Below are 27671 nucleotides of genomic sequence, written 5' to 3'. Positions count from 1 at the left end.
ACCTTAGAGGGAAATGACTAGAATAGGCTAATAGAGAAAAATAGAAATGAATGTATCAGCCAATCTGGTTGTTGCCTCCTGCAGAATTCTGGGGTTTGTAGTTTAGGGATGAGCCTTTAATAGCCTCACTAAACTACAAACCCCAAAATTCTGCAGGAGGCAGAAACTGGATTTTAAGTGGATTTTTTCGCTAATGTGATGAAGAGACTCCCAGAAACTGCAGTAAGTTTGTCCGATGGTCAGAAATTCTGGGAGTTGAACTCCAAAACCACAGAAAGAACAAAGCAGCAGAAGCAATACAGCCCTGCTTCTTTTGGACTTTAACTCCCAGCATTCCTAACAGCCTCAGGCCCTTTCCTTATTCCCCTCAGCCACTTAATCTTAAGGGCCTGCGGCTGTTAGGAATGGTAGGAATTGAATTCCAAAACACCTGGAGGGCCCATGCCTCATCCACACTGTCAGTTCAAAAGCTATGGAGTTTGACACCACTTTAACTGCTGTGGCTCAATGCTGTGGGATTCTGGGAGTTTGTAGTTTGGTGAGGTACCAGCATGCTTTGGCAGAGAAGGCTCAAGACCTTGTTAAATTTACAAACAATAATAGTTAATAGAAATGTACTACATGCACAGATAACAGGAATGAAGAATATAGAAAAAGAAAAATTGGTTGACAAATTAATAGCGTGTGCACAAATTGTTTTACTGAGGGTTTGGAAAGATGAAGCAAAATGGACACTGGCTAAGTATATAGTTAATATGTTAAATGTGGAAATAACCAATTGCAAATGGAGAAACATAGATAAAATTGAAAAGGTTACAACAACTAAGAGGATGTGGGAACCAGTTAGGAATTATTAGAGAATGTGCTAAGATATGGAGTAGAAAATTAAGACTGAGATTGATATTTCAAATGTAACTTCTGTAGTTTGCTGTATAAATTGCATGTAGAAGGAGGGGAAGGTGGGAGTGGGATAAAACAATAAAACATCAATAAAAATAAATATTATTAATCAAAAGACCTTGTAAAATTACAACCTGCAGGATTCTGTGACATTTAATATGGAATTGAATGTTTTTAAAGGTTTAATATGTTTTAATTTTAATCTAATCTAATTTAATTTTTTTGAATTGTATGTGTTTAAGGCATTGAATAATTGCCTCTATATAAGCCACCTTGAGGTCCCTTCAAGGTAGAGAAAGGTAGGGTATAAATAAAGTAAATAAATAAATACATTTACCAGTATAGATGTAGCTTTAGAGAGAAAAGTATAGAACAGGGGTCCTCAAACTACGGCCCGTGGGCCGGATATGGCCCTTCAAGGTCATTTACCTGGCCCACGCTCAGGGTCAACCTAAACTACTTGAAAGCACACAACAACAACAACAATCCTATTTCATCAGCCAAAAGCAGGTCCACAGTTCCCACTGAAATACTAATAAGTTTATATTTGTTAAAATTGTTCTTCATTTTAATTATTGTTTTGTTTTTAAGTGTTTTTTGCACTACAAATAAGATATGTGCAGTGTGCATAGGAATTCATTCATGTTTTTCCAAATTATAATCCGGCCCTCCAACAGTTTGAGGGACTGTGACCTGGCCCTCTGTTAAAAAAGTTTGAGGACCCCTGGTATAGAATATGGCAACCCTCTCAGCCAAGCTTGGAAGCATCCACTCCTTGGTCTGGATTTCTCTGCAGTGTCCAAGTGGGTGGTCTCTGCTTTCCAAGTTGCAACCAGAAAGCTATAGGAAGTACTGCTTCATGGCTTCCAGACCAGCAATCATTCCATGGAAGTGGATTTCATTAGAGTTTCTGAACAGCCTCCACTCTCCAGACCAGCCATGGGCAAACTACAGTCCTCCAGGTGTTATGGCCTTCCATAAACCACATCAAGGGCTAAAGTTTGTTCATGCCTGCTCCTGGCCATCTCCTTTCCATGCCACTACCCCTTAATATAGTTCCTCATGTTGTGGTGACCTCCAACCATAAAATTATTTCCGTTGATACTTCATAACTGTAATTTTGCTACTGTTATGAATCGTAATGTAAATATCTGCTATGAAGGATGTATTTTCATTCACTGGACCAAATTTGGCAGAAATACCCGATACACCCAAATTTGAATACTGGTGGGGTTGGGATTGATTTTTGTCATTTGGAAGTTGTAGTTGCTGGGCTTTATAGTTCATCTTCAATCAAAGAGCATTCTGAACTCCACCAGCGATGGAATTGAAACAATCTTGGCACACAGAATTTCCATGACCAACAGACAATAATGGAAGGGTTTGATGGGCATTAAACTTGAGTTTCGCAGTTGTAGTTCACCTACATCCAGAGAGCAGGAGGTGGGCTTTTGGTGGGAGGATTTGCCGTCTGTTTCCAAAAAGGAAGAGAAAGGCAGGTGGAGAGATCTTCAGCCTTCTCCGCCAAAGGGGTTCCTAAGACCATCAGAAGTATGTATTTTCTGATGGTTTTTGGTGAGCCCGCTGAAACCCCCCTCATGACCCCCTCATGATCCCCTCATGACCCCCCCCCCCAGGGTCCCAAACCCCAGGTTGAAAAACACTGGGCTAGAGCATGAGTAGCCTTTGGCTAGAAGTGCAAGCCAGAGAATCCCTTAGCTGTGCTATTAGACCTTGTAGGCTCCCAAAAAGTAACTTTTTCAAGTGGGTTGGATGCTGTCTCTCCTCCATTTGGACATAAGCAGTAGGAGTAAGTGGTCACTTACTAAGCTGTGCTGGTGACCACTTGAAAAGAAGCTGGTCTGTCTCATCTGACCTCACATAGGATACAGGATACAGAGTTGAGATTGGTGGGAAAATATACCAGGACCACATTTCATCTTCGTATCCTTTTGGGCAAGCTACAGAGACAGATCTTAGCTAACTCAAAAGTGAAAACCAGGCATTATGTGTCAGAAAAACTGCTTCAGCCAGTTTTTCTGCACCAAATTTTTAAAAAATTCATGATTGAGGGGTTTGAATGGTCTTGTAGCCTTCTTGTTGCTCTTGAGCCAGAAAATTGGGATGAGACCACTTGGGGATAACAGGTTGCATTTTTTCCATATCTCTTAAACTGTCTACATATTGGTTAGAAGACCATTTGGTCACCACCTCTGGTCTATGTGTTGTGAGTCTAGAGTTCCCTTAATTGTCTAACCAGCTTAAGCAATAGTAAGAGATGATGGGAGTTGTAGCCAACACCATATGTACGACCACATATTCCTTAGTTTGGTCATGGTATATCAATACTTTAACACTATTTGTAGCTGGAGTGAGCACAGTTTCCCTACAATCTGGGTCCTTTCTGTGGTGTTGTTTATTCAAGTAATCAAAATCCTGCAGTTTTGCTATCATTTAGTTTTCTTGTACTTTACAAGAGGATAAGAAATGTATTCATACCCCTGGCTATTCCAATTTGGCAGGGACAGTGCTGATTAATCTTCTGTTATTGCATTTTAATAGATTTCCCTCCCTCCCACTTTCCTCCTTTGTCCTTAGCTTTATTCAGTTGCTACAAACAGAATTGAAAGTGCAAAATTAATTTCCAGCGAATTTATTTAGCTGGGGAAAGAGGAAAGGGCAGGATCTTGTCCTTCCCTGTAAACTCAGATAAAAACAAGCTGCTGCAGCTGCTCCTGGCCTAAATAATCATACCCATTAATAACTAATCCCATATTAGCCCCAGAGTAATATTGCTGAACTACACATGTCCTAGTTTTCATCTGTCAAAATGTTGAAGGAATGGGTATTCAGTTGTGCACTCACACCTTTAGTTAATGTACTTTAGTGGTTAGACCAGGCATGGTCAAACTTTGGCCCTCCAGGTCAACTCTCACAATTCTCATGCTTGGGTTAGACTGATAAGTTTTAGCTGGAGACAATGGACTCCATTCTATGCACACTTGGGCCCTTAGTATCTACTTGCACTTAGTATCTACTTGCACTTAGTATCTACTTGCATCAATCAGCCCTTTCCTCACAACTATTTGTCTCGGCCCCCTCCCCCCTCCCGAGCCCAGAACTGTTTTACTATTTCAGACTACTGGTTGTTTGTGATGGTTGTTTTTATATTGAGTTATGCTCTTGTTTGTTTGTTTTTGTTTTATTTTGCTTTATGTTGATGTTTTTGAATTTTAATGTGTTATTTTAACTATGTTGATCGGGCTTATCCCCATGTAAGCCGCCCAGAGGCCCTTCGGGGAGATGGAGGCAGGGTATCGTGGTGATGATGATTATGATGATGATAAAGTTTTGATTTCAGGACCCCCATAGATCCCAAAATCTATGGATACTCAAGTCTCACCAGATAATACAATGGAACAGTAAAAAGGCAACCCTTATGTAGAATGGCAAAATCAGTATTTGCCTTTTGGACTCAGAATCTATGGAAAGGGAGGGTTGACTGTACTACTTTGTTGGGATGGTGGAGATCATACATATTTCTGGATATTCTCAAACTTATAAACAAGATTCATAATCTGGCACCAATTTATAATCTAGATGTGTGTACGCTAATAAGAAATGGATTGAGAGGTGTTTCATTTTTGCCAACTAGTTCAAATAGATCATGGGGAAAATCCATATAACAAGAAATAATCAGAACCAGAGAGGTAGATGTTCATTAAGTGGAGCAGAAATTGATACACTGTTGCAGTTTTTGTGTTGATTATTTAGATTGTTTAAAAGTGTTTCCCAACTAGTTTGTTATCCTTTATAACAGAGTAGTAATCCTTGGTATGGAATTTCACTCGCTGCTCTTGGGACTTTGGGTTGACTAGGATGGGGTTTGAATTCTAGTTTTCATAGCATTACAGTAGAGTCTTGCTTATCCAACATAAACGGGCCAGCAGAATGCCGAACAAATGAAAATTTCAGATAATACAGAGTTTCCTACTGTTACCTGTCCAATGCGGCACTAGACACCTAGAATACTAACAATAGGGGCTCAAAAGGTTAAGGCAAGGCAATGCCTGGGGGCTAGAGCAGCCCAGCAGGAAGTGCCCGGATGTGGAAGAGGAGCGTGGAAATCATAGAGGGAAGGAGGGAGGATGCTTCCACTTCCGGTTCTGCCTCTTTTCCCCCTTTCCTCCCTCTTCCTCATTGACTTGACTTTTTCACTTATTTTGAATGGAGATAGAGTTGGGGAGCGCTCCTTTAATTGAAGGGGAAATGCTGGAGGAAAGCCCCCCCCCTTTCCTCCAGCATTTCCCCTTCAATTAAAGGAGCGCTCCCCAACTCTATCTCCATGTCATATCTCCCCAACTCTGTCCATATCTCCCCAACTCTATCTCTATCCCCGTGTCAGATATTTGATAATATGGAACAAAAGATTCCATATTATCCGACATTTTCAAAATTTGAAGAAAAAGGCACTCTCTAACTTGGAATGTTGGATAAGTGAGACTCTACTGTATAGTGTTTTCAGTGTTTGACTATAACTCTGGAGACCAGGCTTCAAATCCTCCCTCAGCCATGAAATCCACTGGGTGACCTTGAGCAAGTCACACTTTCTCATGTGCAGAGGAAGGCAATGGCAGACCTCTATTGCCATACAAAACCTGTGATAGGTTCACTATATAAATGACTTGAAGGCACACAGCAACAACTAGATCCAGGATCTACTAGATCCAGTGGTCCATACCTATTTGCAAAGCTTGTATTTTGGCCTACAACTTTCAGATTCCTACCAGCCGGTCTTAGAGCTTTAGTTCAAATAATAACTTTGCTAGGTCGTGCTGACTAATAAGACATTACACATATACCTATCCCAGTCATCCTCTTTCCTTGCCGGTAGTGACCGGGAGCCTTCTCTCCCTACATGAGCAATTTGTTGAAATTGGTGGAAAGTTAGCAAGGGTGGATCAGTTAATTGGGAGGTGGGCATCCATAAGAGGCATATTTAATGTCTTCAACTTTTAAAACATTCCTCAGATAATTCCATACACCAGAATGTCATTCCTAGTCCCTCCACAGTTCCTCCAGCATTTCCCCTTCAATTAAAGGAGCGCTCCCCAACTCTATCTCCATTCAAAATAAGTGAAAAAGTTGATTGATTTAAAGAGCCACAATTGTTCACTCTATCCAGGGTTAAAAAAATGGTGAGAGAGATATATAAACCCATTGTCCTAATTCCAACAGACCTCACTACCTCTGAGGATGCTTGCCATAGATGCAGGCGAAACGTCAGGAGAAATGCCTCTAGAACATGGCTCTATAGCCCGAAAAAACCCACAAGAACCTAGTGATTCCAGCCATGAAAGCCTTCGACAATACATAGTCTCTCCTTGAGTTTAACATTTCCTTTGGTATTTTTACATCTTGGCTCTACTGCTTTCTTCTTCAATAGATCTGCTATAGGGAGAGAGAGCATTTGGTCCTCTACATTTTTCAGCATACAATGCCCATCAGCTATGAACAGCTTGTGGACCAATCAGAGGGATGCTTCATTTTGAAATGGTGTGAATGCCCCCAGTTCATCCGTGCTTCAGCTTCCCGTGCCTTCAACTTTACCAAATTAGCCAAGAATAAGGACTTGTGTTATTTGTAATCCATAACATCTGGATGGCCAATTCCTCATCCTTGGCCTTCTCTCTCTTTCTTCTGGAAACCCAACAAAGACACCAGCAGAAACAGGGCAGGGTTCTCAACTGAGATGCCCCAGAGCTGTTTTTCCTGTCTTCCCTGTCTAGTAGTTGTTGTCGATGTGTCAGGAGACTGGTGTTAACTCATCTCATTCCAGGAAGGGCAAGGAGGAACTTTCACAGAAAGTACAGTTACTTACCTGGGCCATTCTTCCCAGTGACTTTTAAAATAGGTCACTGTAGGAGGGACCTGTATTAACTAGATGGTTTGCTTTCAGTGTAACATACATTCCAATATTTCACTGATGAAATCTAGGACACACATAGGTAACCATTATTGGAATGTGGTCAAGATGGCTGAAGCTATGAAAGGAGAAAATATTCTAGGAGAGGCTGTTGTTTGCTTTTCCCTGAGCTTATGGTGGAGAACCAGATTCCTCTCCTTCCCCTTTTTGATGATTTTACCCCACTTGCTGTCTCTGTAGTATGTGTAGCAATACATTTAAAATAATATATCTAAAGTTGGGTGTGAGTTAAAAAAGTAAAATATGGCTTCTTAAGAGTACACTTATCAATGTGGTCATGATGACTTCCAGATAGCATTGTTTTATAGTTCACACTGGCAACGAAGATTCCCCGTAGTAACCTAAGGATGCGAGAGCTGGACCGTAAGGAAGGCTGAGCAAAGGAAGATAGTTGCTTTTGAACTGTGGTGTTGGAGGAAAATTCTGAGAGTGCCTTGGACCGTGAGAAGATCTAACCAGTCCATACTCCAGGAAATACTGCCTGACTACTCACTGGAGGGAAGGATATTAGAGGTGAAGATGAAGTCCTTTGGCCACATAATGAGAAGACAGGAAAGCTTGGAGAAGACAATGATGGTGGGGGAAATGGAAGGAAAAAGGAAGAGGGGCCGACCAAGGGCAAGATGGATGGATGTTATCCATGAAGTGACTGGCTTGATCTTAAAGGAGCTGGGGGTGGCCACGCCTGAGAAGGAACTCTGGCGTGGGCTGGTCTATGAGGTCATGAAGAGTCAGAAGCAACTGAAAGAAAAAACAACAATAGTTCTACCTCCTATATAACAGTTCCCAGAATATTTCATGGTCATTTAATTTTAATTCAGCTCTAAATAAAATAATTATATTTCCAGCAGAGTCAACAAAAAGCAGAGAAGTCAACAGATAAGCAAAGCTCTTTCTATACTCTGTGGCTCCAAATAAGTTCTAAATACAGAGCTTGGAAAAGTTATTTTTGGGAAACACAACTCCCAGAATCCCCCCATGTTGGGAAGTTTCAAAAGTATTTTTTCCAAGCTCTTTTCAAGTCTTCATAAGGGCAACTGTGGAGGGGGAGAGCAAAAGGAGCTTTTCCTTGAGAAGAGGTGCCAAAATAGAAAAGCATTTGCACATATAGTCTTCCACGATACTTTAGAGAAAATAGTAATTAACCTCACAACTTCTGAGGATGCTTGCCGTAGGGTTCTGCAATTGTGATATTTTTAAGCAAAGGAAACTCTCACAAGAAAGCTCTTAAAATTTGCATTGTTAAGTGTGTGTATTGGGGGGGGGGGATGGATCACAGTAGGGGGAAAAAAACCAACATAATGCCATTTCTGGTTTCATTTTTGGCCATTCTTTGCCATTTCCTTCACTTTTGGAGAGCTGCGGGTAGCAAGGTGATGATAAGAGCAGAACTTCTGCATTTTTCAGCAGCATTGAAGAGTGATAGGTTCACCACTCTGAGAAGTTGCAATACAAGTCATGTGCAAACCCACAATCCATATAATAGATGTAAGAGTGGTACTAATGACACTGGAGTGGTCAGAACTTAACCGGATATTCACTCAGAAAATACACAATGTGTTCTAATAATATGACAAATTCATTGCAATTTTGTGTCTGGTTTACTGGAGGAAAACAATATTTTATTAGTGGTCAGACCCCAGCAGTTAGTGACATACGTATCAGTAACATAGTGATCCTAGCCTGAGTTTCAATGTAAACTATAGAGGACCTATGCTAAGTACTTAGTCCTATTGCCAAAATAGGATGAGTACTATGGACGAATTCCTTAAATTTCAGAATAAAATCAAAAGTGGGTTCATCACCTACCTAACTGTGAACTGCTCTTCTAGATCAGCATTTCTCAACCTGGGGGTTGGGACCCCTGGGGGGGGGAGTCATGAGGGGGTTTCAGAGAGGTCGCCAAAGACCATCAAAAACATATATTTCTGATGCTCTTAGGAACCCCTTTGGCAGAGAAGGCCGAAGATCTCTTGGCTTGTCCTTCTCTTTTTTGGTAGGCAAATCCTCCCACCAAACGCCCTCCTCCACAGTGACTGGCCAGCCTCTCAGCCAAGGGGAGAGCTGTTTCTGACATGCCAAGCAGGGAGGGGATGGCAGGCGTGCTCAGCGCATACCAGTGTGGTGCGCATATGTGGGTGAGGGAGAGTGTGCGAGGCTGAAGCGAGGTTCGTGCCAACGAGTCATTTCAATGCATGGGGGTTCTGTGTGGGAAGTTTGACCCAATTCTACCATTGGTGGGGTTCAAAATGTTCTTTGATTCTAAGTAAATCAAAGCAACTACAACTCCCAAATGACAAAATCAATCCCAACCCCACCAGTATTCAAATTTGAGCACATCAGATATTTGTGCCGAATTTGATCCAGTGAATGAAATACATCCTGCACATCAGATATATGCATTGTGATTCATAACAGTTGCAAAATTACAGCTATGAAGTAGCAACAAACATAATTTTATGTTTGGGAGGTCACCACAACAGGAGGAATTGTATTAAGCATTGTGACATTAGGAAGATTGAGAACCACTGATCTAGATGTCCACAGTTCAGGGTGTCAGAGTCTCTGGATTGACACCTCTGAAGTTTCATTCTGATTATATCTAAGCTTCCATTGTGTTGTAAAAGCATAATTTTCAGGAAGGAGGTTGAGCCAAATGTTGTCAAATTTTGCCTGGGATTATTGTTGTTGTCATAAGGATACAGTTAACTAAACAATGATCTGCCATGTTCTTTCATCTTTATATAGGACAAAATAGATAACAGTAACAATGTTCTAGCAGGAAGTAGCCTCCTTTTTATGAGGAAGCTAGCTATAACATAATATGTGTGCACATTTTGTTGTGCAATCCATAACACCAAGCCTTTCTATATCAGAGCTTTTAATATCTTGTTCTGGAATCGTAGCTCCCAAAATCCCAAGAGTGCATGGCCTGTTGTAATCCAAAAATAATACTTCTAATTTCCAATCTTGTTCTTGCTATATGCAGTGAGCTTTGACTTATGACTCAAGATGTCCTATACTTAGCAACTTGGTTCAAGTATTTCAAACTCATAGCCATGTCTTCTTGGATAGAGGCAATCTATCTCAGACATAGTTATCTTCTTCTCCCACTGCCTTCAACTTTTCCCAGCATTGTCTTTACCAATGATTCATATCTTCCCATTATATGCCCTCAATACATAGCCTCTCTAGCATCACATTTCATACTGATTCTCTTCCCGACAGCTTTCCTTGTTGTCAGTCTTTCATAGTGATGGACAGAAATACGATAGTATGAATGATCCTACTTTGAGACTGAATCATATATCTGTAACACCCGAGGAGCTTATCTAATGCCTTCAGAGCTGCCTTTCCAAGTCTGCTGATGATTTCTCGACTATATATTTCTTGTTCCTGTGTACCTTCAAGTCTTGTGGTGACATTAATCTCAGAGTTTTCTTGGAAAGAGCAAGTAAAATAATATCTAGGTACAAAATATTGGATTTGGAAAGTAATGCATTAGGTACAAATCTGTATATAAACATGAAGCTTATGATATGTTTTGTTGTGTGCAGTCGGTTCTGAATCTTTGTGACCTCATGGACCAGCCCAAGCTCCTGTCACCACCCCCAGCTCCTTCAAGGTCAAGCCAGTCACTTCAAGGATAACATCCATCCATCTTGCCCTTGGTCGGCCCCTCTTCCTTTTTCCTTCTATTTTCCCCAACATCATTATCTTCTCCAAGCTTTCGTGTCTTCACATTATGTGTCCAAAGTAATTCATCTTTGCCTATAATATTTTTCCCTCCAGTGAGCAGTTGGGCATTATTTCCTGGAGTATGGGAGGTCTATGATCTTGTCACTATATGAGCGTGGGTCAATCTTTTTCAAGATGCTCCTAGGGTAAAATTGGAGACTCAACATGTATGCTTCCCTCAACATGTATGCTTTTTTATCACCTAAACCATATTTTCTGCAAAGGGAAACTACATACATCAGAGCAAGCTTGCCAAATTCAAACATACAAGAAGCAGCTGTCTTAGTATAGTTGCTTAGTATAGCTGTCTTAGTATTTGCAGTTTTGACTTCTTGGATTTATTGTTCTTTCTAGGAATCTTTAGGATCACCGGTATTTATTTATTTATTTTGAGCTTTTATAACCCGGTCTTCTCAACCTCCGAAGAGGGACTCAGGCCGGCTAACAGCATAGGATTAAAATACAATAAGATAAACCACAGTAAACATCATAATACAATAGTACAAAAATACATTAAAATACAATCATACAACTTACAAAAGGTCAGTTCGTCAGAATAAATCATAAATTCATCGCCAGTATGACTCTATAGTCAACTTCCTCCAGTGATACTGGAAGACCTAGATCAGTGACTCTCAACCTGTGAGTCCCCAGGTGTTTTGGCCTTCACCGCTTTGAGTCGCCTGAGGGCTGAGAAAAGCGGTATATAAATAAAGCAAATAATAATAATACAACTCTCAGAAATCCCAGCCAGGTTACCAGCTGTTAGGATTTCTGGGAGTTGAAGGCCAAAACATCTAGGGACCCACAGGTAGAGAACCACTGATCTAGATGTTTCTAGAAAGAACACTTCTTTAAAGAGCTCTAGGTTCTCCAATGCAATTTTTTCTTCAGCTTACAGTGAAAACTGGCCATAAAGTTATGCTGGAGAACCTAGAAATTCCTGGAGAGGTGTTCTCTTGAGTTAAAAAAGGTAGCAATTCACTGTTGTTGTTTTTCACTTTCACAGGAATCCTATGCCCCTAATCCAAGAAAATGTCAGGGATTGACTGAATTGCTAATAAAAACTGAGTCAGTATCTAGAGGCGAGATTGTCCTGCAGTCTTATGAATACATGTAATGAGGGTGGGAAGATCAAAATTCATTTGGACTTCCTCATATTCAGTAGCTACAAATGAAATGTTAGAAAGAATCATGCAAATATATACTGTTGGTCTGACTTCTCTTTTTCTCTGCCTTTTCCTCTTTTTTTCCTTAGAACCCAAGAAACTGCTGAATACTTGACTGAAGACTTGCTACAGGTGAGGCATAGTTTGATCTGTGGGCATGTGCTTACCTGTACCTGCAGACCTGGAAGGAAAGAGTATCTTGTCTTTGTGTATGTATTTTTTCTTTATGTCTGAGTCATAGGACAATGTAGGACAGAGTAATATAGTAATGGAACATGTCTTTTATGGAACAACAGGCTTTATTGTAACTGGGAGGAGCAATCCTGGGAAATCTCAAGAAACAAGCTTTAGAGAACCAGAGTTGCTTCAATATCCCCATGCCAGCTTCCCCAAATACTGTATCACAAAAACTGCCCTTGTGCTATTTTTTGTAATTTAAGGCAATACAATCCATAAAATAAAATTAAAATGGGTTATATTTCTTAAAAGTCCCTCAAAAGAAAAAGAAAAACCCTCCTGTGATGGATTCACCTTAGAGTTACCATAAGTCAAAAATGCCTTGAAGGCACATGACAACAAACAACATTTTCTAAATGTATTGTTGAAGGGTTTCATGGCCGGAATCACTGGGTTGCTGTGAGTTTTTCGGTGCAAGTGGGGTTTATATATCTGTTTTTTTTCTCCCACTCTGGACATTCCAGAGATATATAAACTCCACTTGCCTAGTTTCCAACAGACCTCACAACCTCTGAGGATGCCTGCCATAGATGCAGTTGAAATGTCAGTAGAGAATGCTTCTGGAACATGGCACTACAGCCTGGAAAACTCACAGCAATCCACAATTTGCTAATCTCGATTTTCACATGCCACATGGTGAGTCCTTAGAAAGTTTCAGTTTTTATTTCTGTAGGGATTTGTTCCGTGCATATACTCAGCTTAGGTGATATTTCTGAAGAATACCTCCTTACAATCATAATAAAAACAGCACCAACTCTTCATAAGACACAGAGAGATGGTTCTCCCTGGCAGCAGGTATAGGCCATGATGGAAAAGGAGCATATGAATTATTATGCAATTTGTTCTTTTTTTTTTTTACTCCCACTGAGGGAGACATAAGTGTGGGATTTTCTGCCTCAGGTGCCAATTAACTTGCCTGGATTGGTATACTATGCTACTTAAATCAGATAAGGGGGTGAGGGACACATTTGCTGGCAGGAAACTATGTTGGGCCAGCTCTGATCAAAAAGTATTAAGAAGTTTGATTTTATTTTTATGAAATTGAAAATGGTGAAAGAAGCATTGGGAAAACATGGGAGTCTTCCAAGTGGAAACAGTGACATCAGTCTACACACCCTCTCTGCTAAAAGAATGAGACAGGGCAACTGCAAGGTTGAAACTTCACCTGAGAACACCCACTGCCTAGGATTCCTAGAATGAAAGCTACCTCCATGGTTGTGTAAGAGAGGGGATTTCAGCAGGTGTTGCATGTCATACAACTTGATAACAAGCAATACCAGCTGAAATTAACACAACTAGGTAGCAAGCAACATCTCTTCTATGCAACCATTAAAAGTGCAGAAGTGCTGTCCAGTGTTTAGTTTGGCAGCCTCCTATTCTCCTTTCTCTTTAATGCCTAGAGTAGAATCATAGAGTTGGAAGGAACCTTGTGGACCATCCGGTCCAACCTCCTGCCAAGAAGCAGGAAAATTGCATTCAAGCGCCCCCAACAGATGGCCATCCAGCCTCCAAAGAAGGAACCTCCAACACACTTCAGGGCAAAGAGTTCCACTACTGAGCAGCTCTCACAGTCAGGAAGTTCTTCCTAATGTTCAGGTGGAATCACCTTTCCTGTAGTTTGAAGCCATTGGTTCGAGTCCTAGTCTCCAGGGCTGCAAAAAAAACTTGCTCCCTCCTCCCTATGACTTCCCCTCACATATATATATGGCCCTCATCATGTCTCCTCTCAGCCTTCTCTTCTGCAAGCTAAACATGCCCAGTTCTTTAAGCAGCTCCTCACAGGGCTTGTTCTCCAGACCCTTGTAATATTTATGTCAAAAAGAAAACTGTGAGCAGAGTTTGGGCAAGTTACTCTTCTGGACTACAAGTACCAGAATCTTCCCAACACAGGGAGGTGTAAAACATTCTTCTACCAGGATCAACTTTCCTCTGTATGTTAAAAAAGTAAAATAAATTCCTCTTTTCTTGTACCTAACAGTTTTTTTTTCCTCCATGGCCATTAATAGATTGAACAGCGAATTGAGCCAGCCAAGCGTGCAGCGCACAATGTGCACAAGAGACTTGTGGGTTGCCTCCAGGGTCAATACGGGGCAGACATGGACAAACGGGTGGTAAGTAGCAGTCCTTGTGCCTTTTTCTTACATAGATTAATACATTCAAAATATAGATTATAAGGGATTTCAGTATCTGCTAGTGAAGGTGGGAGAAATGATATAGTTTCCAACATATCATGGATATAACATTTGTACTTCAGCAACACTGGAGTGTGGTGAAGATGGGGAATTTTGCAAGTGATCATTCAAAAAAGATGGGTGAGGTACAATCCAAAATACTGGTTGGGAGATTCTGTGAGTTGTAGTGCAATGGGTTAAACCCCTGTGCCAGCAGAACTGCTGACCAACAAGTCAGCAGTTTTAATCTGGGGAGAGCGGGTTGAACTTCTTCTGTCAGCTCTAGCTCCCCATGCAGGGACATGAGAGAAGCCGCCCACAAGGATGGTAAAACATCCGGCCGTCCCCTGGGCAATGTCTTTGCAGACGACCAATTCTCTCACATCAGAAGTGACTTGCAGTTTCTCAAGTTGCTCCAGACATGAAAAAAAGAAGCCCAAAATGACTGGTAAATTCTGTAGGTTGCAATCCAAACTGTTGTCTGGGGGATTTACCCAAAGTCACTTTTGTAAGGTCTCTTTCCTAGCTCTGGGATATAACATTATCTTATCTGCTAATTGAATATTCTCATTTTCTACAGAAAAAGTTGCCCTTGATGGCATTGTCCATGACCATGGCTGAAAGCTTCAAAGAACTGGACACTGAATCTAGCCTTGGGTAAGAATCCCTTTGTTTCATGAATTAAGATCCTGTATATAAAAAGTGTTCACTTGTAGAACATAAGGAGGCAACATATATTCTGTGTTCCTGGATAGTACAGTGAGAGCAATCATATCTGTCTTTATTTTTCAAGATACCTTATTAAATGTTCCTTTCACACCACACAATTATTGCTGTGTGATTCCCGATTAACTGCCATTACTACGTGCCAGGAAATCCTGAAATTTGCAGGATTTGGGGAGAAATATTTTGAATTCGCAGCCAGGAGACTAGTGTCTCCCCAAATTACAGACCATGGGATTCCATAGGATGCTGCCATAGCCGTTGTAGTGATGCCATAATGTTGTAATGGTGCAATGTAAACAAGGTAGTATCTACCTATTTTCCAATTTGTCTACCTCTGATCCTGGTATAGAAGAATAGAAGAAAGCTGAATATAATGTTACCAGGAGAAAGGGGGATATAAGTTTTGAATTTTGCTTGACCCCATCCACAAATATTGAGCATTCACTGTATGCTCCTTCAGTGATTTTCATACTGATGGAGCAGTGAATCCGCTCTGGATTTTAGTCTGAATTTTAAAGGAACTATCCAGGTTACAGAACCCTATCCTTAAAATGTGTTCAGCAGCTGTGATTATTCAATTAAGGTCCAGATTAAAATCCAGATCAGATTTGTCACCCTACCATTTGCCACTACAATCCTTACAGGCCCATAGCCAGGATTTTGTTTCGGGGGGGGGGGGCTAATTTTTTTTCAGGGGGGGTTTTGGGGGGGTTAATTTCGGGGGGGGGGGCTGAGTCTGAGTGAAAGAGGGTCTAGCCTAGCAAACCTTTTGTATCATTACCCCAATACCCCCATGCATATGGGATATATTGAGTATGGTGATCGGATCATGATATGAATAAACATAACAGTTTAAATAATGCACCAGTAAGGCCTTTTCGCGAACCACCATGAGAATTTCGGGGGGGACTGAAGCCCCTCAAGCCACCCCCCCCCCCCCCCCCCGGCTACATGCCTGAATCCTTATCTCCTGCAATAGCAGAGAGAAATTAGCTCAATGGTATATTGATGACCATAACTCCTTCTTTGTATCTTGCTCACAGGAAGGCCTTAGAAATGAGCTGCTTTATCCAGAGCATGCTAGCAAGGATACTGGCTGAGTTTGAAATGGCCATTGAACAAGAAGTACTACAACCTTTGAACAAACTGAGTGAGGTATCCTTCAATCCTCTCCCATCTACACCTTCTTTAGCTTTCTGTTCTGACTACTCACCTCTTTCTTCCTTTTCTCGCTCATTGCTATCTGCAACAGAAATGCAACCTTTCCTAGGAAATGGACATAGGTTCCTGTGACAAAATGCTCTGCCCACACAGTAAACCTCGGACTTCTGATACAATCAAAATATCAAATTGATTCATTTGTACAGATTGATTATCCCTTATCAGAAACTCTTGGGACCAGTTTTCAGTTTAGGAGTTATTTAATGGTTGATTAATTGATTTTAGAATACCTGTATTTGCATATACATACGAGAGATATTTGAGATGGGACTCAAGTCCCAACATGGAGTTTATTTATGTTTCATATACACCTGATATACATAATCTATAGGGAATGTATACAACATTTTCAATAATTTTGTGCATGAAACAAAGTTTGTATACATTGAACTACCAGAAAGCAAAGGTGTCACTATCTCAGTCACCTATGTAGACAATTTTAGAGTATTTTGAATTTTTGAATTCTGGGTAAGGGATGCATGGCCTGTATCTGTATTGTTCCCTCCACAGACATTGCATTTTATGTATCTTGTTGGGATACTAATTTACTAGGAAAGAAATTACTCTTCGTAATGCAAAACAACATACGTACAATCATGTGAACAATTGCATTTAACTCACATAATGTCCTTTTAGAGAGATTTAAAATTGTCTTTCGATATCCATGTGGAAAAACTCCTTCCAGCAGTTCATGAAGCAAGAACACTCTCTAAACTGTCTCTCTATGTGTCTGCAAGCACATGCACAGCTCAAGCCTAAAAATATAACTGTAACCAAAACACCCAGGCTCAGCTAGCTCCCCGGGTGTGGCCCAACCAATCGGATTTGTGCCTTGCATTTTACGGTTAACACATACTAACTGATTTCTTTACATGCCCTAACAGATTTGTGTACATACACATTGGCATGGAGTTGTCTACTTAATTGCTTACAGTTATGGCAATGTATAGTTGCATGTCATTAATCAGGTCTTTATTACCAAATGACTTTTTGAGTTGTCTGAATGGACAAGATATCAAACAGAAGTTTTTTTTCCCCCAGAGCCATTTACTCCTAAGTCACTAGAGTGGAATATAAATTATTTCTCTCCTGATTAAAGCTGCTCGTACTGTTCAATACTTCGAGCATTTCCCTTGTTTAAAGTTCAAAGGCTATCACAGTATTTGTTCAAGGGATGGGGGAAGCCACCACAAATTAGATCAGGGAACTAATGGGAATAAAAAAGCAGGAATCTAAGTAACACAGCAAAATGACAGTAATATTTCATTGACCGAAAGGAGATGAGACTTGGGGCGGGGGGAGGATAAGAAGTTGTGGATTGGGTCTAAATCTTTCTTCCTGTTGTCTTCCAGGAGGAGCTGCCCATAATTCTGAAACACAAAAAGAATCTACAGAAGCTCATTTTGGACTGGAATACCATCAAGAGCCGGTACTGAGAAAGAACAGGGAGTGGTAAAGGGGGGATTTGGTATGATGACTCCCAGAAAAACAGATAGATATGGAGCTGATAGAGCTGGTATAGTGTAGTGAATTTAGGAGACCAGGGTCCAAATCCTCATTCAGCCATGAAAACCCATTGGTTCTCTCAGTCTCAGAGGAAAGAAATGACAAACACGATAGAGCCGCCAGAAGTCAGAAAGGACTTGAAGGCAGGCAACAACAAAGAGCTGATAACTTTTCTCTGACAGAGGAAAAATACTGTAGTCCTTGAAATGCCTTCATATTCAGTGATGGGGTCCATGAGAAGGCTTTTTCTATTACATCATCTCAACGATAAATATTCTGAAACGTAATGTGTGTTTACATGTGGGCTTGTGGGCTGTCACAGATGGTTTTGCCCAGGGCCAGCTGGTGAAGCTTGTGATTTTGTTTTAGTCATCTTATCTCTAAAACAAACAAAGCCAAAGAGAAAAAGGGCAAGGTAAGCCAAGTTCACTTTAGTAAGAGAGGGGGCAGGGGAAATCTTGCTCTTTCAGTACTCAATTCACATAGAAATTGAACTGAAATATGCTTGATCAAAGCAGGTGTTTTTCCAGTGGCTTTCTTCGCCGATGTGTTGTTTAGCTGTGGTGTCAAGTAAAAATCTTGTTTTACAAGAATGTCAGCACCAGATATTATCTTGTCTTCCTCTGTATTTTCACTATTGGTCTATACAAACATACAGACTAAAGGTTTAATCAGTGTCTACCTTTTCGGTTTATAATCTTTGTTTCATACGTAATAGAACTAATCCAATCCATAATAATGGCGATAAAGTTTAGAAAAGCATAACATGAAGCTCTGTTGGGTTGCTGTGAATTTTCCGGGTTGTATGGCCATGTTCCAGAAGCATTCTCTCCTGATGTTTCACCTGCATCTGTGGCAGGCATCCTCAGAGGTTGTGAGGTCTGTTGGAAACTAGGCAAGTGGGGTTTATATATCTGTGGAATGTCCAGGGTAGGAGAAAGAACTCTTGTCTGCTTGAGGTGAATGTTGCAATTGACCAGCTTGATTAGCATTTAATGGCCTTGCAACTTCAAAGCCTAGCTGGTTGCTGTCTGCGGGAATCCTTTGTTGGGAGGTGTTACCTGGCTCTGATTTATTCTTGTCTGGAATTCCCCTGTTGTTTAAGTGTTTGTCTTTATTTACTGTCCTGATTTTATAGTTTTTAAATACTGGTAGCCACTTCCCAGCAAAGGATCCTCGCAAGCAGCAACCAGCCAGGCTTTAAAGCTGCAAGGCCATTAAATGCTAGTCAAGGTGGCCAATTGCAACATTCACACTTGCCTCAAGCAGACAAGAGTTCTTTCTCTCACCCTGGACATTCACTTGCCTAGTTTCTAACAGACCTAACAGCCTCTGAGGACACCTGCTATAGATGCGGGTAAAACGTCAGGAGAGAATGGTTCTGGAACATGGTCATACAGCCCAGAGAACTCTCAGCAACCCAGTGATTCCAGCCATGAAAGCCTTCAACATAAATGAAGTTTTATGTTTTTAATCAAATTATCATTTTTTAATTTTAATTACTTTTAAAACTTTTTAATGGCTTTACATAGGAGAATATACACTATAGAATAAATTCAGTTTGGCACAATTTTAACCCATTTAGCTTTATTTATCATTGATTTAGATTTATTTAGAGGACTTATACACTGCTCTTTGGCCACAAAAGGTCTCACTCAGCTTTAGGGAATTAAAGGAGCTGTAGTTTTACAAGATATTTTGTCTTCTGTGTAAGAACATCTGGAAAGTACCAGTTTGCTGACCTTTTTCTTAACTGCTACTTTGGCTATACAGGTCACTACTATTTCCCCCAAAATGCACTTTTGACCCAAAAGAAGCAGTAGGAGAAGGCAGGTGCCTTGAAAATTATGTCTCTTGTTATTTCTGGGCATGGGATTTGAGGCTATTACTTTTTTAAAAGATTGTAACTCAAGGGGAACACATGGATAGCTTTTGAAACCATATACAACTTGGAAGTCACATTGTTCCCATAGTTGGCTTGTGCACAATCATCCCCAGGCTTTTTCTTATCAACAATCCAGTTGTACCAAACATTTAATCAATCTTTATGTCTCATATGCTGCTGCTCGCCATGAAATCAACACTCGCCATTGGTGCTTCCTTGGGAATTTGAAGTCTGAACCAAGTTGCCAAGAATTCGGGTAACAGTGCAGGGGCCGGTGCTGGTCCAGCTGCATCAGGAGCTGCCCTGAAGCTGGAGAATCTGAAGGAGGAGGAGGAAGAGATGAAGAGGAGGGTTGAACAGAGTAAGGTAAGAGTAAACCACGGCTGTCCTCTGGAGTTGGATGTTTAGATTACCCCTCTAGAAAGGGGAAGAATCTTCATATAGGAAAAACACAATAATTGGGGGAGAGAGGTGAAGAGAGAAACTAACATGTGAAATGGAAGGAAGTATGAGAAGAAATGCAGATATGATTTCACTTTCAGATTGATAGTGCTTCTGTGCTGTCAATAAAGTACAGATAGAACTTGGAGATATTCCTGATATTTTTTAATGTGATACAATTGCCAGACAGGGATGTTTCTGTGTTTGGCCCTTTATGAAGAGACTTAAGTACAATCCTCCTGACTATCCTTTGTCTAGGATGAGTACATGGCAGACCTGTATCATTTTTCAACCAAGGAAGACAGCTACGCCAAGTGTTTTATCAAAGTAAGTCAACTCCCTTATCTCTACCTTTCACCTTATTTCATTCTTGTTTGTTTTACGCCTCTGGCTTCTTTTCATAATTTAATTATAACTATTTATATAAGAGAAATACAACTGATTCATAGAATCATAGAGTTGGAAGAGACCTCATGGGCCATCCAGTCCAACCCCCTGCCAAAAAGCAGGAAAATCGCATTCAAAGCACCCCTGACAGATGACCATTCAGCTTCTGTTTAAAAGCCTCCAGAGAAGGATCTTCCACCACACTCTGGGGCAGAGAGTTCCACTGCTGAACAGCTCTCACAGTTAGGAAGTTCTTCCTAACGTTCAGGTGGAATCTCCTTTCCTGCGATTTGAAGCCATTTTTCTGTGTCCTAGTCTCAAGGGCAGCAGAAAACAAGCTTGCTCCCCCCATTGTAATTTTCTTTTTCCTTTATTGTGTATTTAACATGCCTGGCTGTGTGGGTACAATTTAGATTCCCTCCATATTCTACAGTCCAAATCCAGTTATACTTATCAAAAAAGAAAAACCATGTTAGGAAATCTAGTCTTTCATCTCCCATTAATTGCCTTTACAAATGAGGAAATATGCAATTGTTCTGCTGTCCATTTGTACATGAGTTCTATCAGCTTCTTCCATTTTACCATTAAGGAGAGCAATACTATTTTGGATGACAGGAGTAACAATCTTCTTTACTAGAAGCATCCATAATATCTAGTTTGCTTTTCTCTAAAGGCATTTCTTTCATATCACTACCCCCATCTTTTGTGCCATTATGCCACATCTCCTGAATATATAAGCCATTCTCTGGGACAAAGCTGAACAACATCAGCAGGTCTTGGCAGACAACTTTCAGCCCCAGACAACACACACTGTCCAAAATCCCTACAAATAAAAAAATAAAAAAATAAAAATGGAAAGGGCTGAAGATTAACTTTGGTTTTGAAAAACAAGGGCTTGTTTATAATAAAACAAGACAGCGAAACCCTGTAACGTATTTTAACAGTGATTTGCTACCCTGGTAGGCTTCCAGGGAAACTGAACTGGGACAAATTGTCAACCAAAATGTATCTGGGTTTGTTCTATGTGAGTTTCTTTTATTCGACAGTTGCTGGAAATTCAAGCGGAATATCACCGGAAGTCTCTGGGATCACTAGATTCTACATTAGCAGAGCTGAAGGAGACACACAGTCCAGGTATAGACCAAATTATATTCTTTTGGGGCAACATCTTGCCATGTGTTGCATAAGCAAAGGCAAAGCTGGGGGGTGTATGGGCTTGCAAATGTTACAAGTTTCCATTAGTATCTCTCATCGGGATGACTCATGGCAAAAGATGGTGGGAGTCACCGCTCATGAAATCTGGAAGTCCACGGCTTCCAAACCTTGAGTTCTGGTGTTTGGAATGTGATTGGAAGAAACAACATATCGGGTCAACAATCTGTAGGTGTTGTTTTCTTGGGGTGCCTATATGCCATCATATAGAAGGTTGCATGTTCCTTGTGTATTACACAATATGTTTGTTATTATTGTGTGCCTTTAAATCAGTGGTTCCCAACCTGTGGGTCTCCAGATGTTTTGGCCTTCAACTCCCAGAAATCCTAACAGCTAGTAAACTGGCTGGGATTTCTAAGAGTTGTAGGCCAAAACACCTGGGGACCCATAAGCTGAGAACCACTTAATGCAATTCTGAGAAAATCCTATCACATTGTTTTCTTGGCAAGATTTGTTTGGGTGGGGGTTACTTTTGCCTTCCTATGTGGCTGAGATAAAGTGACTCATCCAAGGTCACCAAATGGCTCTCAGTGGCTGAGTGCAGGTTCAAATGCTGGTTTCCAGAGTCATAATCCAGCACTCAAACCCCTAGCGGTATATTGGTTTTCCTCTATCCTGTATATGTTGGCTCTGTGTTTACAGGATGACAAATTATTCTGGGTTGGCTGCAGTTTGCCAGTATTTGGCTCATATTATGTGCACATTACAAGATGATTGGCAGCCTCTGCATATATAGAAATGCTGTAGATATAGGAAATGTGTCAGGTATTCAGACTGTCATACTGGTCGTGCTGAAGTGAGATTTACCTGATGGTCCATTCAACTTCTGGAATTGTGGGCTTTCATTTTATTTGTTCTCTGAAGCAGTGAAGCATCCTGGTTTGGTACCAGTGATATAAAAATTAATTTTGTCTGAACCCTAACCCTAACCCTTTTACTTCTCCCTTCCGTTTCGCAGACTCCCCATTCCCTACAGACCCAGGTGTGGCAAGGGTATATGGGATGCCGCTTGAAACTCACCTGAACTCTTCTGGGAGGGAGATTGCACTCCCCATCGAAGCTTGTGTCACGATGCTGCTGGCGTCAGGCATGCGGGAAGAGGTCAGTTGCGCCACTCACTGGCTGCCCAGTGCCCCCTTTGCTTTCAATCTTTTGGCTTCACCTTTGGTTTTGTCCTTTTTGTTTTCTAGGGCCTCTTCCGGTTGGCAGCTGGTGCATCTGTACTCAGGAGACTCAAATATAGTCTTGACAGTGGGTCAAGCATTCCAGAGGAATTTTATGCAGACCCTCATGCCGTGGCAGGTAGATACTTTAAACTTTTTAGACATAATGTGGCCCAAAATGTGTATGTCGCTTGTTCTCATACAGCCCTCATCCTAACTACAAAGGCCTCCTGGATAAGGAAGAGAAAGAGGGGAATTAGTGAGGTTAAGCCAGGCATGGGCAAACTTTGGCCCTCCAGGTGTTTTGGACTTCAACTCCCACAATTCCTAACAGCCTACCGGAAGACAGGTGCTTTTGAACTGTGGTGCTGGAGGAAGATTCTGAGAGTGCCTTGGACTCCAAGAAGCTCCAACCAGTCCATACTCCAGAAAAGAAATCCTGACTGCTCACAGGAGAGAAGGATATTAGAGGCAAAGATGAAGTACAGTACTTTGGCTACATAATAAGAAGACGGGAAAGCTTGGAGAATATAATTTATGGACTTATTTATTTACTGCATTCCTATGCCGCCTTTCTCACCCCAAAGGCAACTCAGGATGGCTTATGCTGGCATGATTCAATGCCACAATGAACATAAGCAAAATTAAAACAAAATTAAAAACATTTAACATACATTACAAAAACCTTGTAAAAACATTAAAAGCATAAGACACCAGTAATTTCCTATTAACTCATTAACTCCTATTAAACCGGTGAGGTTCATGAAGCTGAAGTTCAGAAATCAAGTATTTTAGCAGTACAAAAAACACTGTCAATTTTTAAGGTTGTTCACTTGGCCAAAGCATCAGCTTCCGGCTTTTGTTGTGGCACCTCACATAGCAAACATCAACAGCACCTTTTGCACTCTTTATACAGACTATAATGATGCTGGGGAAGATGGAAGGAAAAAGGAAGAGGGGCCAACCAAGGGCAAGATGGATGAATGTTATCCTTGAAGTGACTGGCTTGACTTTGAAGGAGCTGGGGGTGGCAACCATTGACAGGAAGCTCTGGCGAGGGCTGGTCCATGAGGTCTTGAAGAATTGGATTAATTAAATGAATAAACAACAACAAAATAAGCAATAAATCAATTTTATAACAATGAAATATGTTGCATCCCCATACATTTCATTATTATAATTTATGCATGTGTCTCCATATCTCTTATAATGGATTGTTTAAATCTCCAGTTTGCTAGTAAAGTTGAATTACTGTCTCACTAAATTACACGTCTAAAAAATGTGCCACCAACGTGAAATGTTTGGAAACCTCTGCTAGAGTGTGTGAGGGAAATGCCACAGGATCTTTGGTCCATCAATCAGTTTTATGCCCAGAATAGATCTTTCAAAAGGCAGAAAGTAAAATGGAAATGATTTTCATATTACTTTTTTTAAAAAGACACCCAAAGGGGACAAAAATGTAATCAAATTATGCCCCATGTGTTTCAGAGGTCATGGGTATCATTCTTCAGCCAAAAAGTGACAGTTTTTAAAAAGTAGGCTGAGTGGGCACATCTGTAAGTCATTACATAAGTCCTATGAATTGCCCCTGCCAATTGTCCAACTTTGGCTGATTCCAAATAAAACTTGTTAGTTATTTAATGAGGTTAACCATAATACTCTTTGTTCTCTTTGAGAAACTGGAGCACTTCATAGGAAAAAAAAAAGTTTTCCCAGACATCATTTCTGGGCACCACATAGCTAAGAAGCAGGTAGCATCATGTCCCAATCTCTCTCAGCCAAACGTTTGGAAATACTGTGCCATGTTTGAATTCATGTCTTTTCACTCCTATCTTAGGTGCACTGAAATGTTACCTGCGAGAACTACCCCAGCCCTTGATGAACTCGGAACTCTATGATGATTGGCTCAAAGCTGCCAGGTAAATTAGGAATGAGAAGACAAGTATTATTCTTAGAACATTTATTTATTTATTTACAACATTTCTACCCCATCTTTCTCACCCCAGAGGGGACTCAAGGCAGCTTTACATACAGGCAACAATTTGATGCCTTAAAACACAATGTACATTTAAATAATATTAAAATAGAATTTTAAAGTACATTAAAACAATCAGAATGTTTAAAAACAATACAATTCAGAGTTAAACATGTAATCCAGGCCGTTCCAATTGTCATTGCACATTGTTCCAAGGCTATCTATTGCACATTGTTCTTCTACTTAGGTTTTTTTTCGTGTCAGGAGCAACTTGAGAAACTGCAAGTTGCTTCTGGTGTGAGAGAATTGGCTGTCTGCAAAGATGTTGCCCAGGGGACGCCCAACTGTTTTACCATCCTGTGGGAGGCTTTTTTTCATATCCCCACATGAGAAGCTGGAGCTGACAGACAGGAACTCACCCCATTCCCCAGATTCGAACCACTGACCTTTTGGTTAGCAGTCCTACTGGCACAAGGGTTTAATCTAGGTGCAAAGATTATATGAACTAAACTAGCAAGCGACCTGCATTAATGACTGTAATGCAAAACGACTAGACTCTCAGCACTGGGAAATATTAATAACAAATTTATTTTCAGTTTCAAAGAGCCAGAATCTCGACTGGAATATCTCAAGGAGGTTTGTGGCCGTCTTCCCAAGCACAATTACAACAACATGAGGTATGGCAGTATTGCAAATATTGATGTAATTTTGACATTATTGCTTGGTTATGATATTATAATAGCACTATATTATTGTGGGCCTTCTTTAAAAATCACATTGGCTTAGGCTATATAAAGGTTGAGTATCTCTTATTCAGCATGCTTGGAACCAGAAGTCCTTTGGGGTTTTATTGTGGGGGTGGATTTTGGAATCCCTGTATTTGCATAATCATACTTACCGTAATGAGTTATCTTGGAGATGGGAGCAAAATCTAAACACAACATTCATTTATGTTTTTATATACCTTATACACCTAGCCTAGAGGTAATTTTCCACACAATATTAAGTTTGTGCATGAAACAATGGTAGTGTTGTAGTACAGCGTGATAGTAACGTTACTACTACTGGTAGAAGGGAGAAGAGGGCTGCGCAGGTGTTGGAGGAGGAGCAGCACCTTTTATACTGTGTTTGGCATTCTTGAGGCTTCTGGGTCTTGACAGGTACACTGAACTATTTAAAAATAAAGGTGTCACTATCTTAGCCACCCCACATGGACAATTTAATATTTTGGAATATTTTTGAGTTCCAGATAAGAATGCTCAACCTGTATATATAAAGAGAAAAAGAGAGAAGTCTACATTTATTCAGTTACTACTTCCCCATGGGGTTTTTTATATCCCTACTTAGCATGCATCCTTAGCATAGACCCAAGTGTCCTGTGGGGGAAAAATATCAAGGGAGCATTTTGCTTGTTTTACTAATTGTCATTTCCTAACAGATACTTGATCCGTTTTTTGGCCAAACTGGCTGAACAACAGGAAGTAAATAAAATGACTCCAAGCAACATTGCCATCGTCCTAGGGCCTAATCTGTTGTGGCCCCAACAGACTGAAGGGTAATGTACAGAGCTGACTGGAAGAAAAACTTGGGTTTTGTATATATTCAGTGACTGGACTCTTTGGAAATGTGGACATACATCAGTTACTTCACTCTAATGAGAATTAATGCAGTATTTCCCTTTGAGTAGGGCTCAGAAAACTGTGGCACTCCACAACAATTTTGGTAGACTCCAGTTCCCATTAGGCCCAGAGAGCTTGGCTAATGGTGATACATAATGGATTGAAATGTTGTTCAATAACATCTGGAGGGCGAAAGTCCTGTGCTGGAAATATGCCATTCCAAAAATGTGATATGATTTTTCATTTCCACCCTGATGCCCTCCAGATATTTTTGAGAACCACAATCCCAGGCTGTATGACCATATGCCATACTAACTGAGGATAATGGGAGGTGTAATGTAAAACATTACAAAGCCACCAGGTTGCTATCCAAAGCCACTTCTGGCTTTGGAAAATTCTGGCTTTGGAAACTGCAACATTCTAAAAGGCAATACAATAAAATGATGGAAGAAGTTCAACTCATCCAGTGTCTCTCTTCTAGCATAGACTTGGAAGAAATTGAAAACGTTTCCCAAGTAAAGTGTAGCAAGTCTAGTAAAAGGAATGATTATACGATGCAACACAATTTTGGTTCCTGGGTTATAAATGTCATTTCCTAATTGGCTCTATCATAAACACATGGAAAAGGTTTATTAAACTGCCAAAACTTTGGTTTTTTGTGGGACATCCTGAAGCACATTTTGCTATAGTTCTTCAATTAATATTTCATCAAGTCTCAACCAATTCAACATAGTTTGTGATGAACACAAAAATAAAGTTTCTGGAGTATAACAACTACTTTCAAAGTAAGTACCACACAATGAAACTTTCAAACCAGGAACAGAAAACTTTTCAAATTTTGGGTTGCTGTGAGTTTTCTGGGCTATATGGCCACGTTCCAGAAGCATTCTCTCCTGACGTTTCACCCACATCTATAGTAGGCATCCTTAGAGGTTATGGGATCTGTTGGAAACTAGACAGTTGAGGTTTATATATCTGTGAAATGTTCAGGGTGGGAGAAAGAACTCTTGTCTGTTTGAGGCAGATGTGAATGTTGCAATTGGCCACTTTGATTAGCATTGAATGGCCTTGCAGCTTTTCAATTTTTGTTATGTAATTTTATCTGTTGTTAAAACAAGCACCTATCAACAGGAACTAAGATCTTCCATTAAAAAAAGAGGAAGAAACTGATCGGGTTGCTATGGCCAAAAAGAAACAAACAAATATCTGACTCATTCTAATGGGGATGATACATGAAATCACAGTCTGTCATAATTACTCCTACTGTTCAATTGTTTTTCCTAAATTATAAAACTCTCTTAAGAACATAAAAACGCCATGCTGACTCAAATCAAA

At 40.5% G+C, this 27671-nt stretch overlaps 1 protein-coding gene across 1 annotated transcript in view; it reads left to right on the top strand.

The window, feature by feature from the left end:
* The window catches only part of SH3BP1 (SH3 domain binding protein 1), a 49956-nt gene that overhangs the window by 1362 nt on the left and 20923 nt on the right, over positions 1 to 27671 (top strand). Inside the window, exons 2-14 of the mRNA XM_067468507.1 lie at positions 11883 to 11925; positions 14037 to 14141; positions 14782 to 14858; positions 15971 to 16082; positions 17501 to 17577; positions 19770 to 19905; positions 20239 to 20307; positions 21414 to 21501; positions 22538 to 22680; positions 22770 to 22881; positions 24580 to 24661; positions 25314 to 25394; positions 26156 to 26272. Coding sequence (XP_067324608.1) covers positions 11883 to 11925; positions 14037 to 14141; positions 14782 to 14858; positions 15971 to 16082; positions 17501 to 17577; positions 19770 to 19905; positions 20239 to 20307; positions 21414 to 21501; positions 22538 to 22680; positions 22770 to 22881; positions 24580 to 24661; positions 25314 to 25394; positions 26156 to 26272 — 1242 coding nt within the window. The remainder of the gene's footprint in view (positions 1 to 11882; positions 11926 to 14036; positions 14142 to 14781; positions 14859 to 15970; positions 16083 to 17500; positions 17578 to 19769; positions 19906 to 20238; positions 20308 to 21413; positions 21502 to 22537; positions 22681 to 22769; positions 22882 to 24579; positions 24662 to 25313; positions 25395 to 26155; positions 26273 to 27671) is intronic.

The sequence above is a fragment of the Anolis sagrei genome, chromosome 5 (assembly GCF_037176765.1).
Source record: "Anolis sagrei isolate rAnoSag1 chromosome 5, rAnoSag1.mat, whole genome shotgun sequence".
In the NCBI taxonomy this organism is placed as follows: Eukaryota; Metazoa; Chordata; class Lepidosauria; order Squamata; family Dactyloidae; genus Anolis; species Anolis sagrei.
Note: the sequence above shows the minus strand (reverse complement) of the source record. Positions and strands in the feature narration are given on the sequence as shown.